The 23,138-nt window shown below is 48.4% G+C and overlaps 1 protein-coding gene across 10 annotated transcripts in view; it reads left to right on the forward strand.

Moving 5' to 3' along the window:
- LOC101117303 (patatin-like phospholipase domain-containing protein 4) overlaps positions 1–23,138 on the forward strand; it is a 54,730-nt gene that overhangs the window by 5,171 nt on the left and 26,421 nt on the right. For 4 of the 10 annotated variants that reach the window (XM_042241902.2, XM_012106186.4, XM_060407551.1 and 1 more), the window contains 3 exons: positions 154–248; positions 1,957–2,092; positions 21,336–21,401. In XM_042241902.2, coding sequence (XP_042097836.1) covers positions 154–248; positions 1,957–2,092; positions 21,336–21,401 — 297 coding nt within the window. Of the gene's footprint in view, positions 1–153; positions 249–1,337; positions 5,531–11,687; positions 12,901–14,532; positions 16,613–21,335; positions 21,402–23,138 lie in introns of those variants that run through there. The other 6 variants (XR_009598754.1, XR_006058288.1, XR_006058287.2 and 3 more) reach the window with 6 other exon arrangements.

A 23,138-nucleotide genomic window follows, 5' to 3' on the forward strand; every position in this document is an offset into this window, starting at 1 on the left:
GGCTACGGTCCATGGAGTTGCAAAGAGTCAGACAGGACTCAGCAACTATCACTTACTTATCTAATTACCTTGTGTGGTGGGCACAGAGGTCTGGAACTAGAATTGCTTTTTTTCTGACAAAACATAGAGTCAAGTATTACTTTTCTTTTTCAGGAATGCAACAAGTTTACCTATGATTTTGCTGAAGAAATCCGAAGGCAGCCTTTTGGGGCACTAACACCTGGCTATGATTTCATGGCCCGATTGAGGTACGTATATATATATATATATATCAATCAGTTCAGTTCAGTCGCTCAGTCGTGTCTGACTCTCCGACCCCATGGACCACAGCATACCAGGCCTCTCTGTCCATCACCAACTCCCGGAGCTGGCTCAAACTCATTCCATCAAGTCAGTGATGCCATCCAGCCATCTCATCCTCTGTCGTCCCCTTCTCCTCCCACCTTCAATCTTTCCCGGCATCAGGGTCTTTTCCAATGAGTCAGTTCTTTGCATCAGGTGGCCATAGTATTGGAGCTTCAGTTTTAGCATCAGTCCTTCCAGTGAATATTCAGGAGTGATTTCCTTTAGGATGGACTGGTTGGATCTCCTTGCAGTCCAAAGGACTTTCAAGAGTCTTCTCCAACACCACAGTTCAGCACCACCAAAGCATGAATTCTCTGATGCTCAGCTTTGTTTATAGTCCAACTCTCACATCCAAACATGACTACCGGAAAGAAAAACCATAGCTTTGACTAGAGAGACCTTTGTTGGCAAAGTAATATCTCTGTATTTTAATATGCTGTCTAGATGGGTTATAGCTTTTCTTCCAAGGAGCAAGTGTCTTTTAATTTCATGGCTGCAGTCACCATCTGCAGTGATTTTGGAGCCCCCCAAAATAAAGTTTGTGACTATTTCCTCATCTATTTGCCGAGAAGTGTTGGGACCAGATGCCATGATCTCAGTTCCGAATGTTGAGTTTTAAGCCAACTTTTTCACTCTCTTCTTTCACTTTCATCAAGAGGTTCTTTGGTTCTTCACTTTCTGCCCTAAGGGTGGTGTCATCTGCGTATCTGAAGTTATTGATATTTCTCCCAGCAATCTTGATTCCAGGTGGGAATATATATATATTCCCAGGTGGCACAGTGGCAAAGAATCCATCTGCCAATGCAGGATACACAGGAGACTGGGGTTCAGTTCGGAAAGATTCCCCTGGAGAAGGCCATGGCAACCCACTCCAGTATTTGTGCCTGGGGAATCCCATGAACAGAGGAGCCTGGTGGGCTACAGTCCATGGGGTCCCAAAGAGTCGGACATGACTGAGCAACAGAGTGTGTATATAGTACGTTTCTCTGCAGAGCGTGTGTAACCAGGATGCTGTGGATGAACCCTAGTGAGCTCGGTCAGCATCGTCACTCCTCGGATGTTTACGAGGCGACCAGTCATCAAAAAGGAACTGTGCGGTGGATGGTCAGGCCCCTCAAGATGGAAGTTCTCTTGCTCTCTGCACATCCCCCGGCCGGACCAGTCCTGGCTACCAGGGCACCCAGCCTCGTCTCCTCGCTTGTCTCTGCCCCCGTGATCTCCTCATCTTTAGGCCAGAGGGGCTCCACCTGCCAGCTTCATGAAGCGGAATGGCTGTCCTCCATGATGGCCGTCACCCTGCACACTTATGAGCTGCTTCCTGCTGTAACCAAGGAGCCCACCTGACCCCAGTGCCCCGTATAAATAGTGACCTCCTCCTCCCGCCGATCTTGGCTGCCTTGTCCTATCCACAACACACGGGCGGGGCTTTGCTCCACTGCTTTTATTTTCTATCTTTTTTTTTGGCTTTGGACGTGTGAGATTGTACAGCTGCTAAGCCTCTGGCATCCCTCTCACTATCTGGACTCTCATGGGTTTCCGGTGGTGGCAGCTTCGAGGCTCACAGGCCCGAGGGGGTGCAGTCCTGCAGGCCGCTCCCTTTCTCTCCTCCAGGAGCGGAGTGGAGTCAATTCTCCCTGCCAACGCGCACGAGCTGGCCCACGGCCGCCTGCACGTCTCCATCACCAATAGCAGGACTGGGCGGAACTGCCTGGCCTCCAGCTTTCCGTCCAGGGAGGACCTCGTCCAGGTAAAGGCGGCCGTGTCCCACGGTGCAGAAGGCCAGCCAGCACTGGTGTGCATGGTGATCACAGTGAGCGTGCAGGGCCTTTAAAACAGGAGTCCCCAACGTTCCGGGTGCCAGGGGTGGGTTTCATGGACCACTTTTTTTTCTTTCCCTTAAATACTTTTTATTTTATATTGAGGTATAGTTAATAAATAAACAATGTTGGGACAGTTGCAGGTAGACAGCAAAGGAACTCAGCCACACATATACGTGTATCCTTGTGGCTCAGCTGGTAAAGAATCCACCTGCATTGCTGGAGACCTGGGTTCGATCCCTGGGTTGGGAAGATCCCCTGGTGGAGGGCATGACGACCCACTCCAGTATTGTTGCCTGGAGAATCCCACAGATAGAGGAGCCTGGTGGGCTACAGTCCATAGGGTCACAGAGAGTCACACAGAACTGAGCTACTAAGCACAGCACATTCTCCCCCAAAGCCCCCTCCCATCCAGGCTGCCACGTGACACTGAGCAGAGTTCCCTGTGCTGTCCAGCAGGTCCTTGCTGGTTCTCCGTGTTAAACACAGCAGTGTGTCCATGTCCATCCCAGACTCCCTGACTGTCCCTTCCCCATCCTTCCCCCCTGGGAACCATAAGGTTATTACAGAGGATTGAGCAGAGTTCCCTGTGCTGGACAGCAGGTCCTTGCTGGTTCTCCACGTTAAACACAGCAGTGTGTCCATGTCCATCCCAGACTCTGCAACTATCCATCCCCCCATCCTGCACCCTCACCGCCTTAGCCAACCATAAGTTTGTCCTCTAGAAGTCTGTGAGTGTCTTTCTGTTCTGTAAGTTCGTTTGTATTACTGAGGACAATTTTTCCATGGACGGGGAAAAAGTGCGGGAGGATTTTGGGGCATGATTCATTTATTCATTACTCGTTACATTTATCGCCCACTCTATTTCTATTATTATTGCATCAGTTCTGCCTCAGGCCCTCAGGCATTAGACCCCGGAGGTTGTGAACCCCTGCTCTAAATCCAGCTTTGCATCTCGGGCCTCATAGATAATGGGTGTTGCATCAGTCCTGCGTCTGATGGACGGGTCTCAGTGTCCCCGAGGCCACAGCGCAGCAGGCGGCTCCCAGAGGCCTGGGGCCGCGCCCGGTGTCTTCTCCTGTGATGTTCAGCGTGGCCCCATTTACTCTGTGCGTGAACTTGAGCACCGATCGCTGTTCTTTACACTGTGGCACGTTAATGCTCTGCAGGTCGCGTAAGACTGTGTGCGGGGACTACTGTGTTCAGTGCTTCCACACGCCTTCTGTGCATCAGGCAGGACAGGCGAGACTTCGGCCCCTTCTGTTGCTCTTTTAACAGAAGAAAGGGGCGGAAGGATTTTATGTGACACGCCCCAGGGTGTACCGATTGCCAGTGGGAATCCAGGTCTCTTAACATTTTCAACCGAAAGTTCCCTTTCGTTTCTTCCGTTTGGCATTGACGCCTTTCTGTCCACACACATGTGGAAGCTGGCTGAGAATTCATGATCTCTGGGAGCTGTTTCAGCGGACTTGCAAAGAGCAATGCATTGGTAAGGGGATACATGAAATATTTTAAATTGGCAAGGACACACTAGGGCTTCCCTAGGAGCTCAGATGGCTCAGTTGGTGAAGAATCCACCTGCCAGGCAGGAGACCTGGGTTCGATCCCTGGGTCAGGAAAACCCCCTGGAGAAGGAAATGGCAACCCTCTCCAGTGTTCTTGCCTGGAGGATCTCATGGACAGAGGAGCCTGCTGGACTACAATCCATGGGGCTGCAGAGTCGGAGTGAACGAGTGACTAACGTGCAAGGATGCACGGCTCTTAGAAACGCCAGCCGATTTTTATTTTCCTTCTGTGGGTGTTGTGGGGCTTCCCTCGTGGTACACATGGTAAAGAATCTGCCTGCAATGCGGGAGACTTGGGCTTGATCCCTGGGTCAGGTAGATCCCCTCAAGAAGGGCGTGGCGACCCACTCCAGTATTCTTGAGTGGAGAATCCCCACGGGCAGAGGAGCCTGGTGGGCTGCAGTCTTCGGGGTTTGCAAAGAGTTGGACATGACTGAGGGACTCACACTTTATCTTTCTGTGGGAAACGTAGCCAGCCTCGGGTGATGGAGAGCATGGTGTGCAGACGGCAACAGGTGATGGATTGAGCGTGAGAGCTAAAAGTTCCTCCTGAATGTAACGGTAAATGCATTGTTGTTTTTTTAACTATCGAATCTCCCTGTTTGAATTTTACATTTGAATGATATGATTTGAAATACCTAAAGAAGTGCTGAGCTGACAAGTGAAATGACTCTGCGACTTAAGAGATTAGAATATTTTCACTCTTTGTACCAATTACTCCCGTCTCATTCATACACTGATATTCAACCTCTCTTAAGAAAATATTTTTCTATAATGTAATTGTTAAGCTTGTGTAGACTTAAAGACTAGAAAGGGGGAAGCTGGTAAATCCATGCCTGAGTTGTCACAAACTGTCAACGCCAACACAGAGACATCAGGCTGGCAGTGGGTCAGAACACCTCTTATTCGTAAGAGGACAAGATTGTGAACAAAGGACTGTCATCCCATCATAAAACAGGAGGGGAGGGACTTCCCTGGTGGTCCAGCAGTTAAGACTCCATGTTTGCACTGCAGGGGACCCAGGTTCCATCCCTGGGTGGGGACTAAAGTCCCACATGCTGTGCACTGGGGCCATATATATATATATATATATATATATATATATATATATAAACAACAACAGGAATTTTGCTCATAGTTTCTACCTTTTCATTGAGTCTGTGCCTGGCTACTCTATCTACAGAACACCTGATATTTTCTATCAGTTCAGCTCAGTTCAGTCGTGTCTAACTCTCCGTGACCCCATGGACTGCAGCACGCCAGGCCTCCCTGTCCATCACCAACTCCCAGAGCTTGCTCAAACTCATTCCATCAAGTCAGTGATGCCATCCAACCATCTCATCTGTTGTCCCTTCTCCTCCCACCTTCAGTCTTTCCCAGCATCAGGGTCTTTTCCAGTGAGTCAGTTCTTTGCATCAGGTGGCCAAAGGATTGGAGTTTCAGCTTCAGCATCAGTCCTTCCAATGAAAACCCAGGACTGATTTCCTGTAGGATGGACTGGTTGGATCTCCTTGCAGTCCAAGGGACTCTCAAGAGTCTTCTCCAGCACCACAGTTCAGAAGCATCAATCCTTCGGCGCTCAGCTTTGTTTGTAGTCCAACTCTCACCTCCATACATGACCACTGGAAAAACCATAGCCTTGCCTAGATGGACCTTTGTTGGCAAAGTAATTTCTGTGCTTTTTCATATGTTGTCTAGGTTGGGCATAACTTTTCTTCCAAGGAGTAAGTATCTTTTAATTTCATGGCTGCAGTCACCATCTGCAGTGATTCCCCCCCCCCCCAAATAAAGTCTGTCACTGTTTCCATTGTTTCCCCATCTATTTGCCATGAAGTGATGGGACCGGATGCCATGATCTTCATTTTCTGAATGTTGAGTTTTAAGCCAACTTTTCACTCTCTTCTTTCACTTTTCACCTTTAGCTCTTCTTCGCTTTCTGCCATGGGGTGGTGTCATCTGCATATCTGAGGTTATTGATATTTCTTCTGGCAATCCTGATTCCAGCCTGTGCTTCCTCAAGCCCAGCGTTTCTCATGATGTGCTCTGCATGTAAGTTAAATAAGCAGGGTGACAATATACAGCCTTGATGTACTCCTTTTCCTGTTTGGAACCAGTCTGTTGTTCCATGTCCAGTTCTAACTGTTGCTTCCTGACCTGCAGACAGGTTTCTCCGGAGGCAGGTCAGGTGGTCTGGATGCTTTCTATATCCCACCGTGGCTTGCTGACCACTGTTCGGCACACATTTGTTACTGCTCTGTGTAGCTTAGTTTTTGTCTGTCTTCCCTCACTAGAGTGTAAGCTCCACGGAGGGTCAGGGACTGCTGTCTTCTGTCCCCTACTCAGTGCCCAGCCCTGACACTGTGCCATCTCCATCAGTGTGTGTTCCGTGAATGAATATGAGTTAATAAGTCAATGAACTGCGGTGGCACCTGCTGAAAGCATGAAGAAGCCGTATCCTTCACGTTCAGTGATGTGGACAAAATAAGGGAGCTACTTTAGAGGCCCCTCAGGAGTCCAGGTGTCTAACATTCTGCTTGGCCACCATGCTCCCCCTCCACCAACGCTCGATAAAATCACCCTCTTAATTCCTATCGTGTGGGAGTGTGACTAATGTTCCCCCCACCAAAATGTCCACACTGTACCCCCCAGGAGCTGTGAACCCAGAATCTCACTTGGCAGAGGGGATTGTGTAGACAGGATGAATGTGGGGGTCTCAGTGGGGAGGGGGAGATGGTGCTGGATTAGGTGGGCAGACCCCAGCTAAGCATGTGTGGGTTTAGAAATAAGAGACGCTTGCAGATTCTGACATGCAGGAGACTTAGCGTAAGGAGGTCACAGAGGGTGTGCACCCCTTGGGCCAGCCGGTGATGCTGAGGGACCAGAGTCCCACAGCTGCTGGAACTGCACGCTTTACCAAGATCTGAATGAGCAGGAAACCCCGCCTCCCCAGGAGCCCCCGAGAAGGAAAGCCCTGCCGTCACCTGAATCCTTCCGCTCAGGTGGATCCAGCCTATTTTGGTTCCCACTCTCCATATCCTAGGATCATCCGTTTGTCTTGCTTTTAGACTTTCGGTTTGCAGTCGCTTGTTAAAGCAGCAGCAGTCTACCGTGGTGGCGGTTTAGTCGCTCAGTCGTGTCTGACTCTTTGCGACCCCACGGACTATTCCCTGCCAGGCTCCTCTGTCCGTGGGACTTCCCAAGCCAAGATGCTGGAGTGGGTTGCCATTTCCTTCTCCAGGATAGCAAACTGTGGCAGTACGTAAACTGGACTTTTTTTTTTTCTTCTTCTTCTGATTTGCTTTGTTTTGGATAATAACTACTCAGAGAACTAGCGTAATTACTTGAGTTCATTGAACGGAAGAGAAACAGTTGACACAAATGCGTAATACCTTGTAAGGAGAATAATTGAATAATTAACATGTATCCTAGGTTATACGAGAGGCATATTAAATGCTAAGTAGAATGCTCTAACCTTTCGCAGAAACGCAAAAGAAAAAATAGGTGGCTAGTTCCTTGACAGCAGATGGTGGCGATAATCATGTATGAAATATATGCCTGGAATATACATGAACATGTAGTTCAAAAAGCAAGATTGGTGAAGCGTACAGGAGGGAAGAAGAAAAACGCATGATAATGGGAAAATAGAATAAACACTCCCCCTCTCGGTGGTGACATGCTGTGTTCTGATGAATGAGGCCAGTGGGAACCACTGTCTGAGATAGTTGTTCTTTCTTCCTTTTTTTAATCTAAAGTGAAAAGTGAAACAGAAGGTTGCTCAATTGTGTCTGACTCTTTGCGACCCCATGGACTATACAGTCCTTGGAATTCTCCAGGCCAGAATACTGGTGTGGGTCGCTTTTCCCTTCTCCAGGGGATCTTCCTAACCCAGGGATCAAACCCAGGTCTCCCGCATTGCAGGCGGATTCTTTACCAGCTGAGCCACCAGGGAAGCAAGCCCAAGAATACTGAAGTGGGTGGCCTTTCCCTTCTCCAGTGAATCTTCCCCACCCAGGAATCGAACTGGGGTCTCCTGCTGTGCAGGCAGATTCTTTCCCAGCTGAGCCGCCAGGGAATACCTTTCCAATCTGTTTTTATTGACCCGGCTGTGCCGGGTCCTCGTTGCTGTAATCCAGGCTTTCTCTGGTTGCGGCGAGCAGGGCCTTCTCTCACCATGGTGCCTGGGCTTTCCATTGCGGTGGCTTCTCCGGGTGTGGGGTGCAGGCTCAGACGTTGTGGCGTGTGGGCTGTAGAGGGTGGGCTTCGGGAGTTGTGGCACACGGACTTCGTGGCATGTGTAGGGTCGTCTGAGACCAGGGACAGAACCTGTGTCCCCTGCAGTGACAGGCGGACTCTTACCCATTGGACCAGCCGGGGAGTCCTGGGGTGGTGGTTCTGATGCCTCCATCAATGTGGGGGTAGAGGGGAGAGAATAAAGCCTCCTACTGTCCCCCGTACCTCCTTAGGTAGACACTGGGGGGCTCCACTCTCTAGAAGAGAGAGGAGAGGCAGCCCATACTGTGCAGCTGGCGTCAGCTGGGAGCTTTGCACGCCCGGCTCTGAGCCCTCAGCTCCGGGTTTCCTGTCTCTGACCTGGGAAGTCTGTAGGTGTCCAAGAGGAACGAGGATTAAAAGCGGAGGCCGGGCATGTCAAGGATGGGAATATGTGGGAGAGTACTGAATATCGGTGGTTTTTATCGATGGCTTATCTATTCTCTTAACTACTACCAATTTTTTTTCTCTTTTAAAAGCCAGGTTCTTCATTACCCAGCATTCAACTGCGGCCTTTTTGTTACAGATAGGGTGTCCGTGTGTGTACTGAGAACCCACGTAGAAGCCCTGTGTCTCAGAGTGTCTCGTTACGCCCTCTTGGATAATCCGCTGTTTTCTGTGCATCTCCCGGTATTCCCATTTAGATCTGTCATTCCCCGACAGTGGCCTCCGAGGATCATTCTGTTTGAGCCTCAGTTTTCTCAACTGTGAAATGGGCATAAGCTCATCAGTGTTACCACGCAGCAGCAGTTCCCAAACTTTTTGGCAATGGGGACCGGTTTTCGTGGAAGACGAGGTTTTCACAGACCTGGTTGGGGCGATGGTTTCAGGATGATGTAAACGCATTGATTTATTGTGCATTTTATTTCTAATTTGCTACCACTGCTCATCTGAGGGGAGGTACTGGCCTGCTGCCCGCAGGGTGGGAACCCCTGCCTTGGAGAGGAAATTGAAAAAAATCACGCAGAGGTGTGCTTGAGACAGTCAAGTCCTGTAGGCTTGATGATTACAGTTGGGAAAGTGAAAGTCGCTCAGTCATTTCCAACTCTTTGCGACCCCATGGACTGTACAGTCTATGGGATTCTCCAGGCCAGAATACTGGAGTGGGTAGCCTTTCCCTTCTCCAGGGGATCTTCCCAACCCAGGGATCGAACCCAAGTCTCCCACATTGCAGGCGGATTCTTTACTAGCTGAGCCACAAGGGCAGCCCTAATTACAGTTAATGTTTAGTAAATAATGAAGAAATAGGATAAGCCATACGCATCACTGCTCTGCACTCCTGTGTGAGTCTATCATGAAATTAAAGCCCTAGCTTTTATTTTATTTTATTTCACTGACTTGATAGAATTGAAACTCCAATACTTTGGCCACCTCATGCGAAGAGTTGACGCATTGGAAAAGACTCTGATGCTGGGAGGCATTGGAGGCAGGAGGAAAAGGGGACGACAGAGGATGAGATGGCTGGATGGCATCACTGACTCGATGGACGTAAGTCTGAGTGTACTCCGGGAGTTGGTGATGGACAGGGAGGCCTGGCGTGCTGCGACTCATGGCGTCGCAAAGAGTTGGACACGACTGAGCGACTGAACTGAACTGAACTGAACTGAAACATTCTTTTACTCCTACCTGTGTTCATGAGCAGAGTGCTCACATGCACACCAAGTTGCTTCAGTCGTCCAGCTCTTTGCGTCCTTGTGGACTATAGCCCTCCAGGCTCCTCCCTCCATGGGATTCTCCAGGCAAGAATACTGGAATGGGTTGCCGTTTCCTCCTTCAGGGAATCTCCCTGACCCAGGGATCGAACCTGCATCTCTTGTGTCTCCTGCATTGGGAGGTGAGCTCTTTACCACTGGTGACAGCAGGGTGGCTCACCTCCATCTGTAAAGTCTTGAGACGTGGATGATTACTGCTGGGTCTTGCTGCCTTTAGGCATCTAAATTTTAGCCCTCTCACCATTGGCCCGGTGCACATTCATCCACGCACTTGTGTGTGATGACTCACACTTAAATTATATCAGCTTCATTTGTGGTGGCATGGAAATATTTTTCTTTCTTCTGAACTGCAACGATAGTTGATTCTTTTCTCAGTTCAGTTCAGTTCAGTTGCTCAGTCGTGTCCGACTCTTTGCGACCCCATGAATCGCAGCACGCCAGGCCTCCCTGTCTGATCACCAACTCCCGGAGTTCACTCAGACTCACGTCCATTGAGTCAGTGATGCCATCCAGCCATCTCATCCTCTGTCATCCCCTTCTCCTGCCTCCAATGCCTCCCAGCATCAGAGTCTTTTCCAATGAGTCAACTCTTCGCATGAGATGGCCAAAATACTGGAGTTTCAGCTTCAGCATCATTCCCTCCAAAGAAGTCCCAGGGGTGATCTCCTTCAGAGTGGACTGGTTGGATAAAAAAAAATATCGGACTGCGTTGGGTTTCAGTTGGGGCACCAGGGATCTTTAGCTGCATCATTTGGCATCTAGTCACCTGACCAGGGATTGAACCTGGGCTCCCTGCATTGGCAGCACAGTGTGTTAGCCACTGGACCACCAGGGAAACCCCTCTCAGAACCTCCTTTGAAAGTTATGTGGTCCAAAGACTCATTTTATCTGGGATTGGATTTCCGTGGTATTTGGCATCGTATGTCCCTGGCGATGGAACTTACTGCCGTGGTCTGAATGTATCCCTCCCAAATTCCCGTGTCAAAGTTTTAACCCCCATTATGATGGTGTCTGGAGGCTGGGGGTCTTTGGAAAGTGCTGAGGTCATGAGGATGGAGCTGACGCGAATAGGATGAGTGCACTTATGAAAGAGACCCCCAAGAGCACCCCTCACCGCTAGCAGTTGAGGATGCTAGCAGCAGTTGAGGACGTAGAAGTGGGTTCCCGGCAGACACGGAGGCTCGTACTGCCGAGATTCTACAGCTGTGCCAGGTAAACTGTCGTTTCCTAAGCCTCCCCATCTGTGGGATTTTGTTGTAGCAGCCTGAACGGACTAGAACAGGGGACCGGCATTGAGAGGCAAGAAGGCTCTGTAACGAATAGCTCAAGTGGCTCTGTAACTGAGTTAACGACCAGGAAGAGGCTCAGTAAGTTTAGAGGCACAGGTTAGCAAAAGCCTGCACTGCCGCAGGGGGTTCCGGTGAGGACTCGGAAAGAAAACCAGAAACCGGGGAGAGAGCCTCCGTCTTCTTAGAGAAACCTGGAGAGCGCAGGCCGTGTGGATGAGGTCACAGACGGAAGTGAGGAATTCTTGTTGTTGTTGTTACTTTATTTGGCTGCATCTGATCTTAGTTGCGGCCCTTGGGAACTTTGCGTTGTATCACGTGGGATCTTTCCTCGCAGTCCACGGGCTCCCTAGCTGTGCTGTGTCTGGTCCGGAGCACGTGGTATCAGTAGTCCCCGCGCCTAGCCTTCACAAACGGGATCCTAATTCCCCTACCAAGGATCGAACCCACGTCCCTGGCATTGCAAGGCGGACCCTTAACCACTGGACCGCCAGCAGAGTCCCTGGAAACCCAGAACTCTTAAGCAGACGGCGGAGGAAAGGTCATCCTTGTCATGAGCTGACCAAGAAGAATCATGAGCGTGTCCTCCCGTGTTTGTGGAGGCTACAGCTCGCTAGTGGTCATGTTGGGTGTTTGGGGGCAGTTTCCAAGCACAGCGTGGAAAGAGCAACCTGGTTTCTCTTGGCTGCTTAGAGTGAGAGACGAGAAGAGGGAAGAGACTTCGAGATGGAATTGTTCCGCAAAACGGAAGGAGGACTTAAAGGTTTGGAACGTTCTCAGCCTGGGCGTCCTGGAAAGAAGGAGACTGCCTGTTTAGGATGGAACAGGAAGGGCATGGCCATCTGGCTGGGGAACCTTCTGATGACAGGGTCAGGTGACGGTCATTCAGCGGTCTAGACTGAAGCCAGGCCCTGTGGTCCCAGAGCACAGGAGAAGGCCTTTCAGACAGCACCGGGGGCTCTGCCATCAGAGGTCTGAGAGTGCCAGGCCCTCGCCAACACAGGGCACAGCACAGGAGGCGCTCCCAGGAAGGCAGTGCCCTGCAGAGCCCGGGGGTGCAGCTGACCCCCATCCCACCCCACAACCCCAGCCCTGGGGAGACCCTACAAGGAGACCCACTTGTGCTCAGTCGGGTCCGACTCTTTGTGACCCCCACCCCTATGGACTGTAGCCCGCCAGGCTCCTCTGTTCCTGGGATTCTCCAGGCAGGAATACTGGAGCGGGTTGCCATGCCCTTCTCCAGGGGATCTTCCGAAACCAGGGACTGAACCCCGGTCTCCTGCATTGCAGGCGGATGCTTTACCACCTGAGCCGCTAGGGAAACCCTGGGGGACCCAGGCACAGAGGCGAATACTTGTCATGGGTTCTTTGTTTATTTGCTTGTTCAGTCACCCAGTTGTGTCTGACTCTTGGTGACCCCATGGACTGCAGCACACCAGGCCTCCCTGTCCCTCACCGTCTCCTGGACTTTGCCCACGTTCACGGCCGTCGCACCAGGGATGCCGTCCACCCATCTCATTCTCCGATGCCCTCCTCCTTCTGCCGTCAATCTTTCCCAGCATCAGGGACTTTTCCAATGAGTCGTCTGTTCTCATCAGATGACCAAAATACTGGAGCTTCAGCAAAGGTCCTTCCAGTGAATATCCAGGGTCAATCTCCCTCAAGATTGACTGGTTTGATCTGCCATCATGGGTCCTTGGGAATTCCTTTATCTGTGGGCCCCTTTGTGTAGTGTCCCCCCAAATGTCTGAATGCGTTCACCTCATTTCATGCCTTTTATGCTCCAGGTTTTATTCTGGCCTTTTTTTCTTCAAAAGGAAACATACAATCAGGAAATCCAAACGTATTGTAATATTAGCCTTCAGCAAAGGATACGCAGAGAAGTAAATCCTTTTTTTAAAACCAAGTCGTGTGTTTGTTGGCTGTCCATATATCTTTTTTTTTTTTATTTTTGGAGAAATGTCTGTTTAGGTCTTCCAAGCATTTTTTGTTTTTTTTTAAATTTTCTTTTATTGAGCTGTATGAGCTGCTTGTACATTTTGGAAATTCCTGCTTTGTTGCAAATATTTTCTCCCATTCAGAGGGCTGTCTTTTCGTCTTGTTTATGGTTTCCCAGCACGGGGAGCTCAGCTGTGTGCTCTGTGATGACCTAAAGGGATGGGATGGGGAGATGGGAGGGAGGCTCGAGAGGGGAGGTTATACGTATGGCTGATTCACCGGCTTTTGTACAGCAGACACTTAACACAACCATGCAAAGCAATTATACTCCAAACAAACCAAAAACAGCATAGTAAGTCAGCTGCATCTCGCTAAGAGAAAAAGATTTTAAAAAGTCATGTATCACCCCCACAGCTGAGCAGAAATGATTTTGAAATTAACCATGCCGCAGAGGGATGGGGCTTCCCTGGTGGTTCAGCTGGTAAAGAATCTGCCAATTACAAGAGACACGGGAGAGGAGGGTTTGATCCCTACGTTGGGAAGATCCCCCTGGAGAACGAAATGGCAACCAACTGCAGTATTCTTGCCTGGAGAATCCCATGGACAGAGGAGCCTGGCAGGTTACCTACTGTCCATAGGGGTCAGAGAGAGTTGGACATGACTCAGGAGCTAAACAACAGCGACAGCAGAGGATAGAGCTTTGGCACCTGTCCAGATTGGTACAAACTGTTGAATCTGTGTTTAAAGCTCGCCCACCGTGTGTATGCGCTGAGATGGTCCTTCGACATCCACGGAGGCCCTCTGATACACACACACCCAGGAGGGCGTCCATGCAGAATGGTGTCCCTCTCGGAAAGAAGAACCCCATCTCCATCACTACGATGTCCTCAATTTCCCTGCACACAGTGAGCATGTTTTTCCTCAGGGACAGCTCACATTGAGCCTTTCGAAGGTGAAATAAGGACTGAATTTAAGATTGGTCATTACGTTGGAAAGACTGGGGAAGATAAATTTGAGCCTGTCTTTGAATTTCAAGTACACCAGCAGGCTCTGAATAAACAGCCAGATTCTCATCAAACGCCACAGTCAACTTTAGGCACAAATGAGACTTGTTGAGAATTTATTCTCCAGGGAGGCCGGGCTACATCATTTTCTAAACACCTCTTTCCTGTGCAATGAAAAACGAGAAGAGCTCGTCCTAACGTGTGTGGAATGCGCACTTGGCCGTGGTTTATCCGGTCGTAAAGGAAGTTACTAATGTTTATTCTTATCATGGTGTACTTCGGGTGAGTGTGTGTGTGCTCATTTGCCCAGCCGTGTGTGGCTGTGTGCGATCCCAAGGACTGTAGCCCACCAGGCCCCTCTGTCTGTGGGAAATGTCCCAGCAAGAATCCTGGAGTGGGTTGCCATGCCCTCCTCCAGGAGATCTTCCCAACCCACGGACTGAACCTGAGTCTCCTGTGTCTCCTTACATCGCAACTGGATTCTTTATCACTGAGGTACCAGGGAAGCTCAGGGAAACAAAAGCCGAATTAGTGGTTTAACATCCATGTAATTCTTTCCTTTTCTTTTCTTTTTTTTTTTTTTTTGACTCTATCAGTTCTTACTTGTGGCGCACGGGATCTTTGGTTTTTGCTGCAACACGCAAGCTCGTCAGTTGAGGCCTGTGAGCACTAAGCTGCGGTGTGTGGTGTCTAGTTCCCTGACCAGGGATGGATCCAGGGCTGCCTGTACTGGGAGCATGAGAGTCTCAGCCGCTGGGACCCCCAGGGAAGTCTGACACACGTGTTAATTCTCACGGAGCTGGACTAAGTGATGGGGAAGGAACACTAGGCTCCTACCTTCTGTGCCGGTGCTTCCAACCAAAGAGCATCCCCAAGACGTGGCTAAATATCCGTTGGAGGGCTCAGACACCCCCGCTTGAGGACCCCCCACCCACCCCCGGCCCTAGACATTTCGAGATTTATTAAGAAAAATTTCGCTGAGGGCCGGTGAGTTTAAGACAGTAAAAGAGCCCCGTTTAGCCATAGTGTTTCATATCTCATTAACTACCTCCCTCCTTAGAAAATCCTATTTGCTTGCAGTCAGGAAGAAAAGCTGCTTAGTTCCTGTCTGTCGAAAGCCAATTTTCCTACTAACCACAGTTTGATACACAAATCAGTAGCCTGAATAAACTGTGACAGAACAAATACATTGATTTGGGGGGAAAATGATGGGTATTTTCCAGTTCACTGCACTCTTCAAACCCGTTCAGAGGATTCTTAACTGTTTCTATCTGTGACAAAGTAATTGGATAGCATTTTTCATCTCAATACCTCCAAAAGAGATCCAGGCATTAACTTGTGAACTTCACTTTATATCTTGTCAGGAGGGATGGGGGAACCCAGATAGTTCAGCTTTTAAAGGTAGTGATGGGTTTGTTTTTTCTCTTTGTTTTTGCAAGCCACATGTCTGCATAGCATAGTGAAACGAGCTGTTACAGCGAAGTTAGGGGTTCTATCCCTGGGTCAGGAAGATCCCCTGGAGGTGGAAATGGCAACCCACTCCAGTATTCTTGCCTGAAGAATCCCACGGACAGAGAGGCCTGATGGACTACAGTCCGTGGGGTCTCAAAGAGTCAGACACGACCGAGCGACTGAGCATGCGTGCTCAGTGAAATAAGTGACTAGAGTTATCGAGTGTCTTTGGTTGTTTAAAGGCCCCTGTGGCGGTGGTTTAGTCGGTAAGTCGTGTCTGACTCTTGCGACCCTGTGGACAGTAAGAAATGTGTCCCCTGTGTTGGCAGCTGGATTCTTTTTTTTCTTTTTTAAATTGGAGGCTAATTACAGTATTGTGGTGGTTTTTGCCATACTTTCACATGAATCAGCCATGGGTGTACATGTGTGGCAGGTGGATTCTTAACCACTGGACCACCAGGGAAATTCTGTAATAATTTTTCCCCCACCACTGTATCCATTGGACTTTATCATTTTTTTCACCGCTTCGTTTGTTTTTTTTTTTAATTACCTTTAATTGGAGGATAACTGAAAGTGAAAGTGAAGTCACTCAGTCATTTCTGACTTCAGGCTCCTGCATCCATGGGATTCTCCAGGCAGGAATACTGGAGCAGGTTGCCATTTCCTCCTCCAGGGGGTCATCCTGACCGAGGGATTGAACCCAGGTCTCCCATACTGTTAGGCAGATTCTTCACTAACTGAGCTTCGAGGGAAGCCCGAATTAAAGGCCTCTAAGTCCTGTCATTTCCAAGATGTGTGCCGGACGCAGACTGTTTCCGTTACTGCTTTAGTTCAGCCTTGCCTTTTGCTGGCTGGCAACTTCATTAAAGAGCCGCGCTGCGCTTGCGGAGCACACCCAGGGTCTGTAGTTGTTTTCTGCACTGCTTTGTTTCTGTGCTCATGGCGATGCCGAGCGCGGCCTTTCTGCAGTCGCGGGCAGCAAGGGCTGCTCTGGAGTCGGAGTCCTCAGGCTTCTCGCAGTGGCTTCTCGTTGCGGGGCACAGGCTCATTAGCTGTAGTCAGTGGGCCCCGTTGCCTTGTGGGCTGTGGCACCTTCCTTTCCTGACCAGGAGTCGAGCCCGTGTCCCCAGCATTGGCAGGTGGATTCTTAACCACTGGACCACCAGGGAAGTCCTGAAATAATTTCTTTTCTCCCAGCACTGTATCCATTGAACTTTATTTTTTTTTCACAGCTGCTGTTTTTTTTAAATTAATTTTAATTGGAGAATAATTGAAAGTGAAGTTGCTCAGTCTTTCCTGACTCTTTGAGAGCCTGTGGAGGATAATGACTTTACAATCTCATGATGGTTTTTGCATACATCAACATGAATCAGCCCGAAGTATACATGTGTTCCCCCACCACACCACGTCCTGAATTCCTCTCCCGTTTCCCTCCCCACCCTATCCTGCTGGGTGGTCCCAGAGCACCGGCCAGAAAGTGTTAAGTCACTCAGTCATGTCCGACTCTCTGCGACCCCACGGACTGTAGCCCGCCAGGCTCCTCTGCCCATGCGGATTCTCCAAGCAAGAATACTGGACTGAGTTGCCATTGCCCTCCTCCAGGAGATCTTCCCGACCTAGGGATCAAACCCAGGTCTCCTGCATTGGCGGGCACATTCTTTACCACTGAGCCACCAGGGAAGCCCCTGTAATTACGTGTTTTTAAAGGAGTGGGCAAGTGATGAATTAGGGTGAAGGCAGTGGCCGGAACTGTGTCCAGTCTTGTGCTGAAAGCTGATCAGGGCGACTAGGGGGCTGACAAGGTTGGGCCTGAGTTTGCTTGGTTTCCATCCTATCGTCCCCACTGATGGCTGTGATCTGCAAACCACCAGAGAGGCTGCTCACCCTGGCTTGCACCCTTCTGCGAAGGGTGCAGGTAGCGGCAGGCGTGGCACCCTATTCTAAAAGCTGAGATTTTGGAGATGAATGCCTCAGTGAGGGCTGGTCTGCACCGACCCTCCTTAGAAGGCTGAGAGCTCCCGTGCAGGGCTGTCATCATAGCTCGGGTCCGTGCTTTGCGCTCTGAGATTTTGGAGGTGAATGCCTCAGTGAGGGCTGGTCTGCACCGACCCTCCTTAGAAGGCTGAGAGCTCCCGTGCAGGGCTGTCATCATAGCTCGGGTCCGTGCTTTGCGCTCTGAGATTTTGGAGGTGAATGCCTCAGTGAGGGCTGGTCTGCACCGACCCTCCTTAGAAGGCTGAGAGCTCCCGTGCAGGGCTGTCATCATAGCTCGGGTCTGTGCTTTGCGCTCTGAGATTTTGGAGGTGAATGCCTCAGTGAGGGCTGGTCTGCACCGACCCTCCTTAGAAGGCTGAGAGCTCCCGTGCAGGGCTGTCATCATAGCTCGGGTCCGTGCTTTGCGCTCCACACCTTACGGTTCTCCCTTTGTTTACTTCTCCGTGTTTCACTGGAGGATCATTGCTTCACGATATCGTGTTGGCCTCTGCCATCCAGTCCGCACCCATCAGCCGTAGGTACACACACGTCCTCTCCCTCTTAAACCTCCCTCCCACCTCCCACCCCAATTTCTTCTTTCTTTCTTTTTTTATTTCTAGTGAAGTATAGTTAATTTACAGTTGTTATTATTTTCTGTTGTGTGGCAGTGATTCAGTTATACACACACGCATATATATGCACATTCTGTTTTTTAATATTTTCTATTATGGTTTATCATAGGATTTTTTTTTAATATTTTCTATTATGGTTTACCATAGGATTTTTTTTTTAATATTTTCTATTATGGTTTATCATAGGATTTTTTTTTTTTAATATTTTCTATTATGGTTTATCATAGGATTTTTTTTTAAATATTTTCTATTATGGTTTATCATAGGATTTTTTTTTTCAATATTTTCTATTATGGTTTATCATAGGATTTTTTTTTAATATTTTCTATTATGGTTTATCATAGGATTTTTTTTAATATTTTCTATTATGGTTTATCATAGGATTTTTTTTTAATATTTTCTATTATGGTTTATCATAGGTTTTTTAATATTTTCTATTATGGTTTATCATAGGATTTTTTTTAATATTTTCTATTATGGTTTATCATAGGATTTTTTTTAATATTTTCTATTATGGTTTATCATAGGATTTTTTTTTAATATTTTCTATTATGGTTTATCATAGGATTTTTTTTTAATATTTTCTATTATGGTTTATCATAGGATTTTTTTTTAATATTTTCTATTATGGTTTATCATAGGATTTTTTTTAATATTTTCTATTATGGTTTATCATAGGATTTTTTTTAATATTTTCTATTATGGTTTATCATAGGATTTTTTTTTAATATTTTCTATTATGGTTTATCATAGGATTTTTTTTTTTAATATTTTCTATTATGGTTTATCATAGGATTTTTTTTTAATATTTTCTATTATGGTTTATCATAGGATTTTTTTTTTAATATTTTCTATTATGGTTTATCATAGGATTTTTTTTTTTAATATTTTCTATTATGGTTTACCATAGGATTTTTTTTTTAATTGGAGTATAGTTGCTTTACAATGCTGTGCTGGTCTCTGCCCTGCAGTGAAATGCATCAGCCATATATATACATCCATCCATGCCCTCACATCGCATCCCTCTTGAACGCGCCCCGCCCTATGCCAGCCCTCTAGGTGATCACAGAGCACCAGGCTGAGCTCCCTGCACTAATCCAGCCAGCAGCTTCCCACTAGCTCTCGTTTTAGACACGGTCGTGTGTATATGTGTCAGTGCTTGAGTCGGTAATGCCATCCAACCATCTCGTCCTCTGTCGTCCCCTCCTCCTCCTCCCTCCCTTGATTTTTCCCAGCATCGGGGTCTTTTCCAGTGAGTCGGCCCTTCCCACCAGGCCGTTATGCTGGTGACCGGGCCTCTCCTTATTTGCCCTTCTGAATAAATCAGCTTGTGAGAGCTGACCTCACACATCACAGGTACAGCATGGTTTCTTTAGGGAAATGCCCTTCTGGCTTCTAAGTAACTCTTACTGGATGTTGGGTGTGCCCAGTTGCTGAGTTGTATCTGACTCTGCAACCTCGTAGACTGCAGCCCGCCAGGCTTCTCTGTCTGTGGCATTCTCCAGGCAGGAGTACTGGAGTGGGTTGCCATTTCCTCCTCCAGGGGATCTTCCTGACCCAGGGACTGAACCCGCGTCTCTTCTGTTTCCTACCGTGGTAAGCGGGCTCTTTACCACTAGTGCCACTGGGAAGCCCTCGTGGACATTGCACAAGTCATTTTTAAGGCTCATAACCCATCTCTGAATAATTCGTGCTGGGAAAAGAAGCTTGATAAAACCTTTCACAGCAAACAGCGATGGAGTCTTCACTTACCAACTGAAGGTTTGGAGCTTAAGCAGTCACTATCTAACGCTGTATCTTTCCTGATAGAACACAGCGATTTGCAAACTGCATCGCACAATAAAAACTTGTGCGTGTCAGGAAAGCTCTCCAGAACCTGGCTTTTCTTGTGGGAGGAGACAGTAATATTTGCAACCGCAGTCTTTTTCCACTTTTTAAATGGAAGGTAAAGTATAATTGGTGCGCCTAGCTGGCAGTGTCTCATTACATATCCAGGGCGTCTCCCTGGCATGTAACATGTATTCTTCCCTCAGTGACAGCCTGGTGACATAAATGCAAACATCCCTCAGCTGTGAGCTAATCAATGCCATGACGACCAGAGGGGTTTGTTCCTCCGCAAGATTGAAACGTCCAAATGATTCTCACAGTGTGGCAGAGAAGATTGTAAATAACTGACTTGCAGCCTGTACGACTGAGGGAATTTAGACACACCTGGACTTTAATCCATCTAGTCAACAAAGATTCGTCTAGTCAAGGCTATGGTTTTTCCAGTAGTCATGTATGGATGTGAGAGTTGGACCATAAAGAAAGCTGAGTGCTGAAGAATCAATGCTTTTGAACCATGGTGTTGGAGAAGACCCTTGAGAGTCCCTTGGACTGCAAGGAGACCCAACCAGTCTAACCTAAAGGAGATCGGTCCTGAGTGTTCATTGGAAGGACTGATGCTGAAGCTGAAACTCCAGTACTTTGGCCATCTGATGTGAAGAGCTGACTCATTTGAAAAGACCCTGATGTTGGGAAAGATTGAAGGCGGAAGGAGAAGGGGATGACAGAGGATACGATGGTTGGATGGCATCACCAACTCGATGGACATGAGTTTGAGTAAACTCCAGGAGGTGGAGATGGGCAGGGAGGCCTGGTGTGCCATGTTTCATGGGGTCACAAAGACTCGGACACAACTGAGTGACTGAACTGAACTGGACTTTAATCATGCAGTGAGTCGACCATCTGCCATTAAAGTGCCAGTGTTTCTCAGGTGAAGGCAATGGAATCAGAGGACCATGAATTGTCCAATGTCTTTAATGTCTTTTCCAACATGAAAAATTTTATCTTCTGTTTAAGCATGTCCTGGTGGCTCACTTGATAAAAAATTCTGCCCGCAATGCAGGATACCCAGGTTCAATCCCTGGGTTGGGAAGATCCCCTGGAGAAGGGAATGGCAACCCACTCCCATATTCTTGCCTGGAGAATCCCTTGGATAGAGGAGCCTGGGAAGACCCCAGTCCATGAGGTTGCAAAGAGTTGGGCATGACTGAGCTACTAATGCTTTCGGTTTTACTGTGTTCATGAAATCCATGGACCGTATTTCATTTTTATAGTAGATTTTGGAGAAGGAAACGGCAACCCACTCCAGTATTCTTGCCTGGAAAATCCTATGGACGGAGGAACCTGGTAAGCTACGGTCCATGGGTTTGCAAAGAGTTGGACTCGGCTGAATGACTTCACTTTCACGTCACTTTGTGTTTAAACAATTGTAACCTCCTAGTAGGTGACGTGTGAAATAGATGGTAGGGCGTGTTGCTGTCTCATTTCACAAGCTGTGTCTTAATTTTGTCCACTAGGTCCTGCTGGCCAGCAGCTTCCTGCCCATCTATGCAGGACTGAAACCAGTGGAATACAAAGGGCAGGTAAGCGTCCTAGAGCTGACGCGGGATCCATGGTTCCTGGGGTCATCCGTTTCCTTTCGGAAGATCCAGGATTGTTGATATTATCCTGGCAGCTCCCACTCTGTTCCTGTGACTTTGGTCTCATAGGTTTGTGTCTGTTTAACAAAAGAAAAAAAGTCCAGTGCAGGGGCCATGGTACCCTAGAGTGAGATTTCGTGATTGAGAATGATTGACTAGGGCCCTCCGTTTTTCTTCTGGTTAAAAAAAAAAAAAAACAAAAAAAACACTTCACCCTTATTTTGAATATCCAAAGAAGCAGCAGAGCTTGTGAACAATTTATTGAAGTACAGCTGCTTTGCAGTGTTGTGTGCGCATGCCCAGTCATGTCCGACTCTGTGACCCCCCCCCCCCCCCCCCCCCCCCCCCCCCCCCCCCCCCCCCCCCCCCCCGGCCTCCTCTGTTCATGGGACTCTCCAGGCAAGAGTACTGGAGTGGGCTGCTGTCGCCTTCTCCAGGGGATCTTCCCCACCTGGGGGTCGCACCTGCTTCTCTTGCATCTCTTGCACTGGCAGGCGGATTCTTTACCCCTGAGCCATCGGGAGGCCCTGTTGTTAGTTCTGCTAAGGTGCTTTAGTCATGCCCGACTCTGTGCTATCCCGTAGACGGCAGCCCCCCCAGGCTCCCCCGTCCATGGGATTTTCCAGGCAAGAGTGCTGGAGTGGGCTGCCATCGCCTTCTCCGGTTCTTAGTTCTGCCGTCCAGCAAAGTGAATCACCCATGTGTTTCCATATATTCCCTCTTTTTTTGAATTTTCTTCCCCACTAGGTCACCGTGGAACGCTGAGTTGAGTTCCGTGCACTCTACAGCAGTTTCTCGTTGCTTTTCTACGTTAGACACAGTGTCAGTCGTGTAGATATATCAACGCCAGTCTCTCAGGTCGTCCCTCTCCGCCGCCTCTCCTCTTGGTCTGCATACATTTGTTCTCTCAGTCTGTCTGTCTCCTTCTGCTTTGCCAGATAAGCTCATCTGTACCATTTTTCTAGACTGCACGCGTGAGTGATCTTATAGGATATTTGCTTTTCTCTTCTTGACGTAGTGCACTCTGTATGACGGTCTCTAGGTCCGGCCACGTCCTGTCAGTGGCACCGTTTCGTTCCTTTTCGTGGCTGAGTAATGTTCCATCGTCTGTGTGTACCACATCTTCATCTGTTCTTCTGTCGATGGACGTTTAGGTTGCATCCACGTCCTGGGTTTGTAAATAGTGCTGCAGTGCGCGTGGGGGTGCATGTGTCTTTTTGAATTATGGTTTTGTTGGGGTGTATGCCTAGGAGTGCGGTTACTGGGTCATGTGGTACTTCTATTTTTAGTTTTGTGGAGAACCTCCATACTGGTCTCCATAGTGGCTGCATCAATTTAGATGCTCAACAACAGTGTAGGAGGGTTCCCTTTTCTCCACACCCTCTCCAGCATCTACTGTTTGCAGATTTCTTTTTTTCATATTGAGCTGCATGAGCTGTTTGTGTATTTTAGAGATCAATGCCTTGTCAGTTGCTTCATTTGCAAATATTTTCTCCCGTTTTAAGGATTGTCGTTTTGTCTTATTTATGAATTCGTTTGCTGTGCGGAAGCTTTTGAATGTAACTGGGTCCTCCTAGTTTATTTTTGTTTTTATTTTCTATCTTCTAGGAGTTGGGTCAGAAAGATCTTACTGCAATTGATGTTAAACCGTGTTCTGCCTGTGTTTTCCTCTAAGAGTTT

The sequence above is a fragment of the Ovis aries genome, chromosome X (genome assembly GCF_016772045.2).
Source record: "Ovis aries strain OAR_USU_Benz2616 breed Rambouillet chromosome X, ARS-UI_Ramb_v3.0, whole genome shotgun sequence".
Taxonomy (NCBI): Eukaryota; Metazoa; Chordata; class Mammalia; order Artiodactyla; family Bovidae; genus Ovis; species Ovis aries.